Raw genomic sequence first — 15,156 nt, 5'->3', positions numbered from 1 at the left:
GAGCGGACATGGAGCGGTCGGGGTGGGTACGGATCTGGGCTGGGGTGTTAGTTTTGCCGCTAGCGGTCTGCTAACTTTTTTTTTTTTCTTGAAAATGTTGCAGCTCGCAGCTTTAAACCTTAGAAACTGTTGTTGTGATCGTAATGAGTCGTCAGTACTTCACGGGAACCGCAGAAATGTCCCCTTTTTCATTGATCGTAGTTTTTTGCTTTAAAAGAAGGCACTTCATGGCATTAAGATTTCCCATTTTGTACCGTTATCTTGGGTCTCTGCTGCTGACAACAGAAGTGCTGAGCACAGCACTCAGTGAGCAGAGAGCACTTGCATGTGCATGTTCAGGGAGCACTTCCTCCGATGCAACTTTTGTCCCTGGCTTCTGGTCCTGTCACGGGGCATCCTTCTTGGGACAGAGCTTCCCCTGCTGCTCCACAACCGCCATTCTGCACTGAAAAACCACAATTAGACACACCTGAGCCTTCTCTTCTCCAGGCTGAACACATCCAACTCTTTCAGCCTTACTTCATATGGTAAGCTCTCAGTTTGATCGTCTCTGTAGCCCAGTACTGGCCTCAAGTTGTGTCAGGAGAGGTTCAGGTTGTATATTAGGAGAAATTTCTTCTCAGAAGAGGATGTGATGCATTGGCACAGGCTGCCCAGGGAGGTGGTGAAGTCACTGTCCCTGGAGGTGTTCAAGAAACATGGAGATCTGGCACTTAGCAACATGGTTTAGTGGGCATGGTGGTGATGGGTTAACAGTTGGACTAGATGATTATAAAGATCTTTTCCAATTTTAATGACTCTATGATTCTAACAAGTGCCAAATAAAGAGGAACAGTGGTATCCCACACTCTATTGCCCATGCTTTTGCTGGTGAAGCCTGGCACGTGGCCTGCCTTCCTTACCGCCTGCACTGAGCTTGTGAGCCACCAGCACCTTCAGACCATTTCAGCAGTGCTGCTCCAGGCAGTCATAGCCCAGACTAACCCAACGCCCTGCTTCTACATAACATTGGACCAGGGGCTATCTCCAGAGATCCCTTCCACTCTTCCCCTTTGAGCCAGCACATTGTGTTTCAGGGAATGATAGAGGTGCTCTGGCCATGAGAAACCAAACTGGTTTCCAAAAACCAAACTCAGTACTTCGCTGCTACAGATTTTCACACAGGCATAAAGGTGCTTGCTGCAGGAGGGCAGGACAGGGATCATGGCTTCATAATCACCACGCAGCCATTGCCATATATTGCTGTATACCACTGCTCTTAATACAGCTTCTGCAAGCTCCTAAGGATGCAGCCATTAAAAGTGGGTGAGGTAAGGTCCATGCTTAGCACATGCACATAAGCAAGTGTGCAAACACTTTCCCAACTTTATTTTTTTATATGTTCCTTCCCCAGCTCCTTGAAACCTGTGATTTCTGCCAGCAGCAAAACAGTTTGAATTTTAGTCTCAATAGATTTCTCCCAGTCTGTCACTGCAATGGAGAAATGCAGTCTAGTTTGGTCCATCCACGTCAAGAGGATTTCAAGGGGAATTCCAAACGGACACTCTCCGTATCTTTCCCACTTCTCAAGCAGTTGTTGAAATAAACATGGGGCTAAACTGCTGAGCTGGTTGTTGGAGCAATGCTTTGGCTCTTTGCAGAGAAATCAATAGATGGAAACCAGATGGATACAGACTGACTGGGACCAGCAGCTTTTGGTACAAACACACAAAGATGAGCAGCTTCTCTGGGTATGAACGCTAATGGTTGGGGCTTTTTCTGATGAGTGGCAAGCCTGGGCACAGCTAAAGAGGAACCAGCACTCAAAAGCAACTGTGCTCAGCTCCTCTGAGCTACAGATGCTCTTCTGGACAAAGTTCAATGCCCAAATTAACTTTGTGTCCTGTTTCTGATGGTTCCTAGGGAAAGTCCCCATACTGGCTCCAGCACACAGATGTGCTGCTTATCAATTAGAAAGCCCAGAATCCCACGATCTCCCTGAGGACTTTGATGGGTGACCTCAACTGCTGGCTCCTAACACTGTAAATACAAGTGAGTTTGTAAAGGCTGGCGCTTTTGGGATTTAGTGCAAAGGGAAGTCCAGGTGGGTGTCACTACAAAGCGACTAACAACCTGGAGCTGGTAAGAGTGGTGCCTTTCCATGCACTCTGGAGCCTGTCCTGCCTTCTAATGCCTGCAGTGCTGTCCCTTCTGTCCCCTTCCGAGTCCTTCACACATCCCTGGGATTGTGCTGCTGGGGTATTGAGTAGGGAGAAGGATTGCAGATCTTGGGAATGGCCCCAAGCTGCCTGATACAATGCTGACCACCTCACCTGCTGTGACAGCTGCTCCTGGGTACACAGATCAGAGAGAAGGGATGTGGAAGGGAAGTGTCAAGAGAAGTTTTATGAAATTTTTACTTTGTGGCTTCATGGTTCTGTAAAAAACATTACCTACTGCAGTAGGCTTAACCACGATACTCCCTGATGACATTGGGATACCTTCCTATTTCTGTGGAAACCAGCTTGAAGCTTACCTGAGAGCAGCGACCATACTTGCTCTATTTGATTTTAATTTAAACACGAAAAGAGAAGCTCCATCCCAGAATCTGAGTTTCTTCCCACCTTCAAATAACCATCCTCAGACTGCCCTAGGGCTGCTACCTGTCCCATCCATCTTACATCCACTTTGTGTAAAAGCTTTTAAGTTCTCAGCATTCCAAAGTTCTCTTCCACACTTCATAATTCAATGTAGAATTCATCACCAAGTCCTTAGCATTATCAATTTCCTCTCCAGAATAGCATGCCTACATAGTACAGAACTATTGTAACTATACACTAAAATCAGAACTGAGTTTAAGGCATACACATTGAGCATACTACAGTACAGTTCTGAAAACCTGTTAGAAGAGAAAAGTCTGGAACAACAGAAAAAGGGTATACTTAAAAGGAAGATGAGAATATACTGGCAAAAAACATTTATGTTTGAACTAGGCCTGCACAATTACAACAGAAGGATGGGTAGAGCCTCTACAGCGATTCTTCTACCAGAATGGGATTGAGGGGAAACAGTCCTGAGCATCTTGCTCAAAAATCTGTGCATGATCCAGCTCTTGGGGTTTGATTAAGAAGGCTATGTGAACACACAGCTCTCCTCTTTTTCTCACCTACCTTAGCCTGAAAACTAGTATAGACTTTTGGTAGACAGAATCAAGGTAGCCCTTGAAGATGAGTGAGGGAAGGTTGTTCAAGTATGAAAGAAGGAATTGGAGAGACAAGAGATCTGTTAGTTGTGGAGACAGTAATATCTGTGTCATAGTTTTCACTCACTTCTGAATTCTGGGTCAGTGCAAATATTTGTGAATTCGGATACCTAATATGAAAGGCATTGCTCTTTAATAAAATACATAAAGGTGAAATCTTAAAGCAGGAGTTAACATCCAAGAATAGAGGCTGGTGAAGAAAGCTCCTCCATTCTGCCAGGCTGTTGGTTGTTCTCAAGAAATGGCATTTCTCCATATGCAAAATGAATGCTTAACATTCTGAAAAAAATACAGTAATTACACTTTATTAATGACAACTTGCTCTTGGAAAGTATCTCATCATCTGCCTTTGGGACTCCTGCCAAGGGGCCAACTGACCACAGCTCCCAGAACTGTAGCGCTGCAGGGGGACGGGGACCCAGAAAGCCCAAACCCTAGTTCTGTTTGCAGTGCACACTTGCTGCATGCCCTGAACAAGCATGTTCAGCCCCAACTGCAGCACTGGGAGGGTGCAGGAACCTGAACATGGACAAAGACGACAATCATCATGGTAAAATTAGAGCTGTTTTCCCCAGAAGGGCAGGTGCTTCTGGGCAATCTTCCAGCCCCATCAAAAACCAGGCACAAGGATCATTCTAGCATTCAGCTGTGTACCACTTGTAGCACATAGAAATTAGGTGCAACAGCTTTGAGGAGCTGGTGCCTCTTCCAGCATGGACAGAGTGGGAGGCCCCCCTCTTTGTATTTTTAATCAAAAGCAGAAAATCTTAAATTTTCCCATTCACCAGAAGAGCTTCATCAGCCAGTGTTTCTATCACCTCTCTGGTGATGTGAGATACAACTTTCAAATCTTTGGTTTGGAGGAAGAAATGCTGAAGAGAACCCCAGAAAAACAAATAATGGGAGTGTGAAGAAGCAGCTTCTGACCCAGGACAGAAACAAACAGTGAGCAATCAGCCTAGCCATACGGCAGGGGAGAGCATATGGCATTCTCAGGAAAGCAGAGACTGTTCTTTGGCCCCAGCACAGAGGACACCACTGCAGTTTGCCAAACTTAAATGTTCGTGGTTGTAGGATGCTAAGAGTTTCTTTTCTAGCACATTTTTGATGGCTGTTTTTGAAACTGCTATTTGTAATGAAAAGCAAAAAACTGTTTGAAGTCAACTCCCAAGCCCCTGGGAGGCCATACAAATTTGTGTTGGCAAATGTCATTGATGAGAATTTTTCCCTTCATTTTTACTACTGCAGGCTTGGCCATCAACACAGAACACATGGATCTTAAGTTCCTTTTTCAGTGGCTATCAGCAGTGAAAAAAGATGCATGATAAAGTTTAACATGTCCATTCTCTTAGTCTTCCTCCTCTCCGTCATTAATTTGAAGCACATTGCCACTGAAGAATGGTTTCAGGAACATAAAAGCTAGCTTTTTCATACCTGCTCCTCAGCTCAGGTCTGTGATCCTGAGGATTCTAGAGTTCCCATCAAAGACCAAACACAGCATGAAGGCCTCCCTTTTGTCCCTAGTCATTGTGTGAGGTTAGGATGAAATACAGCAGATCATAGCTGGTAGACAAGGACTGCATTAAAACTATTTTAAAACCTTTTTTCCAAAAATACAACAATCAAACTATAAAATAATTGTCTTGAATAATAACCATAAATTCAAATGAAGTAAAAATGCAAGGTATACAACTTTTACAATAATTTAAGAATATATAATAGTGCCATAACCTATTTAAACAGAATCATGAAACACTTCAAGTAAATTTTCATTTACAATTCTCATGAAGCAAGTCGCACAGCCTTTAATTACCTAGAAAAAATTACTCTGAAGAAGTCATGACAAAAATCTCCAACATGTGGGAACAAAATCAGTGCAAAATCCAGGTCCTATTGAAACTGACGTAAACCTCCCACTGACTTCAATGCCTAAACCTGATTTTCATTTCCAGTCACATGTCAAAAAAGCAAATTATTCTCAGATACTTAAATAGGAACTCAGTGAGTAATGACTACCTTAATTTCATACACAATGCATTTTGCTGGATGATCAGAGGAATCAGTGATAGATGAAAAGCCAATCATACTATGTTGAAATACCAGCAACTTAGCAAACAGAGGAATACTCCAGCTTCAGAAAGCATCTGCATGTCTATCTACAATCTGTAATATATGATTACAATTTAATACAGGCATATCTGCTGATCCTCAAACCACTTAGTGGATTCGTTGCTGGTTACACCTCATTATTTCAAATTTTCAACTATCTACAGAGACAGGCGAATACGAGCCATGCAAGTGAGCTTTTCCAGGTACATCACAATTGAGTCTGGATGTTAGAGCTCAGGCTGGAAGACACGCAGGGTATGCCTCTGAAGCCACAAGCATAAGTGGTTCAGAGAAAAATCTGCACATCCCTCCTTAGATTATGAGATGTGAAGCAGGTACTTCTTGGATTTGGGTCTGGCCTGCTGGGTTAGCAGACATCTCCTCTGTACTGCAGAGAGGACATATCACAGGGCAGGCTGGACAAGGTGGGACTGGTTCCACCAGTACAACTAGCAAGGAAATGGTGTTGCTGCAATGGAGCAGCAATGCACTTTTACAAGTAGGAATGCTCCGTTTAAAAAGCTGGCCTAGAACAGCCAGGAAGGCAGTGCAGGTGCATTTTTTAATTCATGTCTGGTACCAATGCAGTGGACCACCAAAGAGTGATGAGGAAGAAAACTAAGGCTGAGCTTAGCACAGGGCTCTCAGCCCCTTAACAGGGGAGGCTGAGGAAAATTTTGCACAGGCAGATGTTCCCAGATAATTCTTTAGAACTTGAAGAGTGTCAGGAACAACAGCCTTTACTCTACTGCCTACTGAGATGCCCATCCAAATGTGTCAGGGAAGGAGCGAGTAACATGAGTGGAAAGAAATTTAAGTGCTGTAGCAGTTACCTTTCAAAACAAGCAAAGTAAGAACGTCTCTGTTCTTAAAACATGATCTTGCGAAAGTTACCAGGATGCTCTCAATATCCTTTCATGTCTTTCTAGAGTGGGATGTGTGACAGCATTACTTTTCACTTGTAAACATCTCTGGTTTTAGATGGGTTAAATTATCTAGAGGAGGTTAGGATTTCACTGCCATTCATGACACCAGTAAACTCTCTTGACTCTTTCAACCTGAAATCAGCAACATTAATATTTGGAAAACATGCTTTAATGCTGTACTGCTGACTAGATTCATCCTTCAACATGCCTACACCACAATACCTGTAAATAGACAGGATGATGACTTGCCTGCTTGCTAGTCAGTTTCCGAGTCCTCCATTTCTTCTTGATCGGCTTCCTCTAACTGGAAAGTGATGTGACGCGAAGCCTGTTCCTCAGCAGCAGGTTGGTCAGTCTCTTCATCTGCTGTGACTGCTTGGTCAGCAGCTTCTGTCTCAGCAGCCACCAGTGGTGCATTGTCTGTTGGCCTGCGCTCCTCAGCAAGTGCCTCTATCTGATCAGGCAGAGGTTTCCGGCTAAACGCATCTAAGCGTTTTTCAGTCACCGTACGAATCAATGCTGTAATAGAGAAAAGTATCCTTAGCAAACAGAGTAAAAAACACTGTAATTTGAAATGATTTATGCATTGCTGACCTGTGAATTCTTGGGCAGAGGGAAAAAAAAAAAAAGAAATAATGCTAACAGTGAAAGAATGTGTGGATAAGAAAAATCATCCGTGCTGCTGTAGCCTAGTTACAACCAAAGGTTTGCACTGAAAGCAGTGATTTGAAAGGGTTCACCTGGACTACCTTGTACATCTCTTCATTGTTGTCTGGTCACTTTTGGAACGGATCACCCTACAAGGTGAATTAGCCAGGTTGCATATCATGTGATATTTTTGGCAGAGGGTAATACTGGAACTGTGGGACTCATCAAAAAGACTTTCTGTTTTTGAAAAGCAGCTGTAAAACATCTGTTCTTTATTATTTTTGTTGTTTTGTCTTTGTAAGTTTTTCTAAACATTGTACCTCTTCCAAACCAATGAAAACAACAATAATTCAGCATTCACTTTGAAATATATCGTTTAAATATGGTAAATAAAGAGGCCAATGATGGAGGAAGAGGCTTTAGTATAGAAAATGGGACAACATACCAAAAGATACAGATACCAAAAGAAGATTCCTTGCTAATTTTGGGGTTGAGTTTTGCATCACTTGAGAGGACAAACGTAGCCACCTTAGACCGTGGATGCTTCCCTTCCAATTCACAGGTTTTTTATTGGATGGTGACAAAATTAGCCATTTACCTAGCTTCTAAATTCAAATAGCTTAAAAATGTATCCTTAGAGAATTCTCCTGTGCTTTTGCATAAGTAGGAGAAGAAGCCAGAATTTCAGCTGAGGTTGTGCCTGCCTTTACAAAACTTGTTGGAGAAGGTAATCCACAGTTCCTTTTGCAGAGATGATGGTTTATTCAACGGTGCATGGTTGGATATAAGCCAGGACACACAGTGGGTAAACTAGCATCAACAGAGGCTGCCAGTATTACTTATTAGCTTGCTCTAATCGTTCTGTGCATCTATAAATTGGTGCAAAACCCTGGTATCTGGCAGTAAAAATTAAAGATTTAAAAAGAATATGATGGACGATGGATGAGCTGATGGTATATCCTACAGCAACATCTAATCAGTGGTCACACTTCTTGCTCAATAGGAGAGAAAATTCCTTCCCTCAAGAAGAAATCCTTTAAAAGTGGTTCTTAAGTGTACACACCAACACATGTCACAGGATAAAAATACTAACATTGCAGTTGTAGTTATCTGAATTGGACCTCAAGAAAGAAAATACTGGGTCCTGGTTAAGCTGAAAACTAACCCAAAGGAAACAAACAATTGTAATTCAAATCCACAATCACTGCTTGAGGTAAAACTGCAAGAATGAATATGTAATGCATACGTAAGAATGGGTTTGGCCTGGTGGACACACATTCATCATAATTTTGTGCTTCTACAAAAGACAGTCTTAGACTGTCCAGGTATTTCAGTGCAGCCTCTGAAGACTGACCAATAGAAGAACCCACGTGCTTAGTCCAAAACAGCCTAGAAGAAAGCAGAGGGTGATATTTTAATCTGCTTCAAAAGTAAGGACTTGATTATTGATTGCTGGAGTAGTAAGCTCTTGTTCTGATGAAAAGTGCTGGTTACCTGACCTTTCTGTCATGCCGAAAATATCGCATCTCCCAGCAGCAACGCATAAAGCCAGCAGAGAGAGAAATTAGTGCATGTTTGGCAATTCTAATACTTCAGGTGAGAATCAATCATTTAGTGGCTGCAGTAGTGATTTTCCCAACTTTAAAAACATTTTTAAATGTAAAAATAAATAAGTAGAAAACCCAAAAGCAAACATATGAAGCCACAGATGCTTGGACTTCTTGTTAAAATGACACCTGCTCACTTAGTCCATAATGAGCATACAGACATTCCATTTGTTTTGACTGGAGAAAAAACAATTACAAGTAAGGAGCCCAGATTAACTGATAACTTACAGTCAAGCATCACCCTTCCCAGAGTCTTCTTTTCTAGTGTTTCTTCCACTTCTGTCATCAGCCATGGCAGGAATTCTGTCTCAATGTCTGTAAGAATTTGGCAGAAAGAAAGCAAGAAAAAGCATCTGCTTATTAAGGATGAGCAACGGGATCTCTGGGCTGTTTTTCATTTGCTGTGATCATTAAGGGATGAACAACCCTGCCAGAAGATACTTGCTTTGCAAGAGCCAGATGAAATCTCTCAGGATTTCTTAGGTGCCTTGTCTCCTGCCTCTTTTACTGAGACTCCTCATCATTATGGACCTGGACCAGAGTCCTCTCAACTTCACTGATTTTCAAAGGGGCTTGGCATCCCCAAAGGGCAAGCACACATGAGATGCACAGTAATGTTCCAGTTAGATGAAAATAACTACCCTGAGCAAGTCAGAAGAATAACATTTCCTGCTCTGCTTTCCAAGTACATCTGGCTTCTGGTCTGCTGAAAGCATTTGTTCGCTCTGACTAAAGAGCTCTTGCTTACTCCAGTTGTGCTTTTCACGTGTAACAGTCCCAAACCTTGCTCAGTTTGCAGAACACACTCAGTTTCTGCATTTGCCTTCTGACTCATTCTGGAGAGAGTGTACCCATTCCCAAACTGGAGTCTGAGCACCTGTACAGGAACTGGATAAGTGGGGTGCATCAAAGTAACCCATAAGAAATGCTGCTGACTCTGAAAGCTTGAAAGTTGCTGATGTACAACTCTAAAATTATTTGCAGAGCCTAATTCTTATTGACCATTTTTTCCTTTGCTCCAGCAATCATTAACAAAGATTCAAAGTGACATACATATTCCTTCACTTATCCTATCAAAATACACTTAAAACAGTTTGGATCCCTCTCTCTTTCTTTCTCTACCAGTCCTAACCAGCCATTTGTTTCTATCAATATAAAAGCAGCTCTTTTCATTATAAGTAAAACTGTCAGTTCTTACATATTTTTGAACACTTGGTGCAGGTAACCAATGTTTGTAGTAAAAATGCGAGTTTGAAAACTACCTCTGCAATCACAAATGTCAATGAAGAAAGTATTCTTACATTATTCTAAATAATAAGACTATAAAGTATGTTTATAGATGGTTTGCCTTCTATATTACTCCATATATTAAAAAAATAAAGTACAAACCTCTTTCTATAGGATCATAGAAAAACCCACTCTCATGAAGATTGTTGAAGACTGAGGGAATAAGATCAGCCAAGTAACGCTTAGCAAATGCCTGAGCTGCAATTTTCTCCATGGTCTCTTTCTCTTTCTGCAGCATTTGCATCTGCAGCTGTTTGCAGCGTTCCTGTCAAGACAATACTGCGCTTCAATTTTCAGCCCCTTAGCTCTTTTGATCTAGATTTTGAAAAATCATCAGTGTGAAACTCATAAACAGCAGAGATAATGAGAGTACCAATACTTAAAACTTCTGAGCTAGATGCCAGTATCTGTGGCCTCTAACTTTACAAAAAACTCCTTGAATGCCTGAATCGTGGAGTGCAAGGTCTAGAGGAGTCCTTTGATATAGCTTTTTTAATTTTGGCAAGTCTGTAAAAATAAGGGTCTTGTGGCTGGCTAAATGAAATCCTTCTCCAATACCTTATCATCCATTGATATCTTAACTGCTTGATTATTGCAGATAGAGCTGATTGATGCCCTTGGAATAAGGTGAGGTTGAGTGAAAATTTCATCAACTTTTCACTTTTCCAATTTTATATACTATTTCATATAAGAAAAAATGACCAATGTAGGTTGGTCCAGAAAGACAATAATAACATCAACATTATTAACCCAAATAAACAAATTAAGACTTGTCATTTTCTATTTGTTTCTACTTGGTAGATACTAGTAACATAGTTTTGTACTTTGAGATCTTGAGAGGTACGTGCATTCATACAATAGCACATGTGTTCTGTGTGAAAGAACACGAGATGCTTCTCACTTTCAAGCACTCTCACTACTCATTTAGATATTATCATAATGAACAGGCGTGAGTAACAGCTGCACAATATTGTCAGGTTTGGCCTCTTGATCAGATGCCTGAGTTCACCAGGTCACTTGAGCACGACTGCTCTATTGGAACAGAACAGCACAGAGCAGGCCCATGAGAGCAAGGTTCTGTGTGAAGCTGTATGGCACCAAAACGCTTTCAGGAACATCAAACTTGACAATAGCCTTCTGCCCCCATTCAGCTTATTTCAGAGCTCATCCTTCAGTACTGGACATGGTGAGCACTGACACAGGCCTGTTTTACACATACTCAGACTTACCTTCTCCTCTCTGTATCGCCTGTCTTGCTCTTCCAGGCGCTGGACCTCAGCCAGCTCTGCATTGCGCAGCTCTGCATAGGCACGCTGATGTGCCCACAGCTCAGCCAGCTCTTCTTCCTCCATGACTTCCAGCAAAGCTTGCTCAACGGTTTTCCCAATCAGCACTTCCAGGATAGGCTTGACTTCAATGTCAAAGTCAAAGAGCTGAGGATGAGAGTGGGTGAAACAGAAATAAATGACCCCTTACCACGATCCCTCTCAACATCTTGGCAAGGAGCAAATGAGGATGATCAAAACACCTTGCAGAAAGAGGTGATGAGAAGTGGAGGTAGGGATCCAGTGTCATCTGAGGCAGGAAGCATGAATGCTTCTGGGGTCTAAGTGATTAGTGGGCTGAAATAAGACACCACATACTCAGCTGCAGCCACTTAGGGCACTGTCAGGGACAAGCAGAGCACTCACCTGGACCCTACTGCTGCTCCCTTTTGTGTTTCCAGTCCCTCTGGCTGGATACTATTTCCACAGAGGAGAACGTTTCTCAGTATTGTGGTTCTTAGCTGAAAGCAGCAGAACCTGTGTTCATTCCTCAGTTTTGCATGATTTCTTTTGCATGTTCTACAAGATGTTCCTTTATGGTTTTGACTCAAATTTGTTTGATATAGGAAATATGCTTTACCACTACTTGTGGATGTGACTTTGCTTCATACCTCTCCTTCTTCTATTTGTGTGGCCATATCTCTTCCTGTTTTGGCCGGCACGAAGAAAGGAGTGGGAGGTCTGTCCAAAAATGCATCCGTTTGACACTCCACATCAACCTCTATTATCCGGTCACTTATCTCTTCCAAATACAGCTCTAGAAATAAAACACAAGGATGCTCTGCATTGGATTCTTTTTTATTTTATTCCTCAGCTATTCCTGATTACTGTACTGAGTGAACTATATACAAAGAATGCTGCAAAGTTGTTGAAAGATACCAAACAAAAAAACAAAACCAAGTGCAAATTAACACACACAAAAAAGCCCTCAAAACAATTTGCTACATAAGCCATTTGATGCCACACTTTCTGTAATATCTGGTACAGTTCTTGGAAATTACTCCTAAACCCATTGACCTGGTTTCTAAAGAGACTCTACACCATTTTCAGTCCACCTTGAAGAATAAACAATTCTCGGTATAGATAATGGGATATGGCAATTTCAAAAAATGTACAATGATTATACTACTAATCTACTAACCATCTACTCACCATTAATAGTTATAAAGCCATAGATTTTTCTCCATTGCATAGAGAAGACTGGATCTCCAGACCACTGGACCTGATGGATTTTTAAAAAATGACACTCTCCTTCCAGGCCAAGTGGAAGTAGCTTTGAGGTAACCATATATTTTGTTATACCATGTGCTTGACTTGAATTATATGTCTGTTTCCCACTGCAGAGATTAACAGCCTTGCCCAGAAAGGAAGGCCTGGGAATATTTAAGATTATCAGCCCTATAAGATGGGAAGAAAGAGACCACGATAACCACACTAGACTGCCTCCTTCTGTGCCCAACAAAATTTCAATGGTGAAAAGTCGTTGTACATTGGAGGAGGGTTCAGTTGTGCTGTGGCACAGAGAACGCTCACAAAACCAAAGCCCACATCTGATTAGCACGTACCACAGCTGTTTTCCCAGTTTGTAAGACAACCTGAAATGCTTTCCTGAAGGGCACAACAATACATTGTATTCGCCCCATGATTACCCCCTGACAAATGTTGGTCTTGCTACAAATAAATTGTTTGCTCACAAATAGGGCAGTTTCCTGCTTTAAACTAGGGCCACTGCCCATTCTTTTTTCCCTTCCCCCCAGTAATTTTTAATACTAGTCTTATTAGAAGAACACAGCTCTATTTGAGTCATACTTCTCTGATGATACTGGAAAAGAAAAGAATAAATGAAGTTGTCTAGTCTTGACTAGTGTTCAAGAATGTGCACTGAGAATTGAAAAACAGACATTCTTTAAAAAAAAAAAAGTCACTCATTAGCCACATTTATTAGTAATTAAACGGAACGAAAAATAGGGGGTTTATAGTGGAAAGGATTAGAGAACCTTACCCTTAATTGATTCTACCAATTGAATTATCACTTTAGTAAGTAAATTCAGACCAGCACGTTTTTGTTCTCAGACGTAATTTTTTTTTTTTTTTTTTTTTTTTTATTTTTTTTTAAATCATCCCTTTACCTGTCTGCACATGAATGTGCTTTCTGCCTTCCACAGGCTCAGGTGTTCTTAGCTGTATTTGCTCTTCTGCTCTCTTTCTAGCCAATGCTCTCCTCCGTGCTTCTCTCTGCCTTTGAATCTCAATTGCATTGGGATGATGGATACACTGGACAGGAGCGAACCACAAAATAAATAAGAAATAAACCACCCTGCACTTGGTACTTGGAAATACTACTAATTCCTCTTGCGAATGAAGCCTGTTGTTGTTTTTAACATTACAAATCTAGTATTTCAGATTTACTTTTCAGTTTAGACTGATTCTAAATTGTCAGTTTCTTTAAAGACTAGGGCATGAAACTAACAAGATGAACTGGATACCTACAGGCGTATTTTAATGGCACCTCACACTAAGATAAAACAAGATAAAGCATATTAAAATGGCTTATTCTCACTCAGCTGCGAGCTTCCAGGTGAAGCTTTAAGAAAGTAAAATGGACTTCCCCAACACAGGAAAGATGTGGAATTCTGGAGAGGGTCCAGAGGAGGGCCATGAAGATAATCAAGGGCTAGAGCACCCTACTAAGATAGGCTAAAGGAACTGGGCTTGTTCAGCCTGGAAAAGGGAAGGCTGGGGGGAGACCTTTCGATACTTGAAAGGAGTTTAAAAACGTGAGGGAAATTAACATTTTACATGGGCAGATACTGACAGGACAAGGAGGAATGGTTTTAAACTAAAGGAAGGGAGATTTAGATTAGACATCGTGGGGAAAGGATTTTATTTTATTATTATTTTTTTTTTTTACTGAGAGTGGTGAGGTGCTGGAACAGGCTGCCAAGAAAGGCTGTGGCTGCCCCCCATCCCCTCAGGAGTTCAAGGCCAGGTTGGATGGGGCTCTGGGGAATCTGATTTGGTACTTGGTCTAGTAGTTGGCAGCCCCATCCGTGGCAGAGGGCTTGGGACTTCTATAATTGTATGACTTCGGTCCAGTTATTGCAATATCAACAGAAATGTTTGTTAGATTAAAAAATCTAGAAACTTTATTGCTGTTTAAGCAAAAGACATCCACACTACTAAATTCAGCGCTTTGTGGGCTGGAAGGAAAATACCTTTTGAACTTCATAAACAGAACACGTGAAAATAGCTGTTTGAAACAACTAAGAAATAACACAAAGCTATTCCCATACAATTGCTTTTAAGAACCGACAGCTTTAAATTCCCTACACAAACAAAGCATCCATGTAGAAATAATCTCTGAAAATCACAGAATCGTTAAAATGAAAAAGATGATCATTTAGTCTGATCGTCAGCCCGTCCCTCCATGCCCACTGACCACATCCCTCAGTGCCACATCCACACGGATCTTGAGCACCTCCAGGGTCGGTGACTGCACTCCTCCGTGGGCAGCCTGCGTCACTGCCTCGCTGCTCTTTCTGAGAAGAAACGTTACCTAATACCCAACCGAAACCCTCCTTGGCACGAGAAACTAAGGCGCTGCTTCCCAACGCAGCTGTGGGATGATGCCCGCGGAGAACCTACCATAGGCACAGCCTGACGGGCGTACGTGTTGCCGCGCACCACTCTCCTGTCGTACATCAGGTTGGCCCAGCGAGCGGGCTCCTTCACCCTGCAACGCCAAACGCCCACGGCTGTGGTGAGGGCGGCGCAACCTCCAACTGCAGTCCCGAAAGCCCCACGTCCCGGGGCTCCCCCCCATCCCGGGAAGGTAGGCCTGCTAGGGGCACTCACGGTTCGTCGGCCTCCAGCGGTGCTCGGTACTTGGGACGGGCGGGCACGGCGCGTGGAGGGCTGCAGTAGGTGTAGGGCACGGTGGAGGCCGCCGGTGGCGGCGGGCGCAACGCAGGCAACATGGCGGCGGGCGCAGGGGGCTCCCGCTCCCACAGCGG

General features: G+C 42.5%; 1 protein-coding gene across 3 annotated transcripts; it reads right to left on the bottom strand.

Moving 5' to 3' along the window:
* Positions 1-130: 130 nt before the first annotated feature.
* Positions 131-15,150, bottom strand: RSPH3 (radial spoke head 3). 3 transcript variants are annotated; one of them, XM_019612948.2, is made up of 9 exons: positions 14,999-15,150; positions 14,789-14,876; positions 13,273-13,417; positions 11,755-11,900; positions 11,048-11,251; positions 9,921-10,083; positions 8,760-8,846; positions 6,526-6,795; positions 131-445 (listed from the first exon to the last, which is right to left on the bottom strand). In XM_019612948.2, the coding sequence occupies exons 1-8, from the start codon at positions 15,118-15,120 to the stop codon at positions 6,533-6,535; spliced, it is 1,218 nt and encodes a 405-aa protein (XP_019468493.1). In that variant the 5' UTR covers positions 15,121-15,150; the 3' UTR covers positions 131-445; positions 6,526-6,532. The 3 variants fall into 3 exon arrangements, with proteins under 3 accessions (XP_019468493.1, XP_010705573.1, XP_031408342.1); XM_010707271.2 differs by lacking the exon at positions 131-445 and adding an exon at positions 3,358-3,520; XM_031552482.1 differs by lacking the exon at positions 131-445 and having other exon boundaries at positions 6,430-6,795.
* Positions 15,151-15,156: the final 6 nt, after the last annotated feature.

Source organism: Meleagris gallopavo, chromosome 2 (assembly GCF_000146605.3).
Source record: "Meleagris gallopavo isolate NT-WF06-2002-E0010 breed Aviagen turkey brand Nicholas breeding stock chromosome 2, Turkey_5.1, whole genome shotgun sequence".
Classification (NCBI taxonomy): domain Eukaryota; kingdom Metazoa; phylum Chordata; class Aves; order Galliformes; family Phasianidae; genus Meleagris; species Meleagris gallopavo.
Note: the sequence above shows the minus strand (reverse complement) of the source record. Positions and strands in the feature narration are given on the sequence as shown.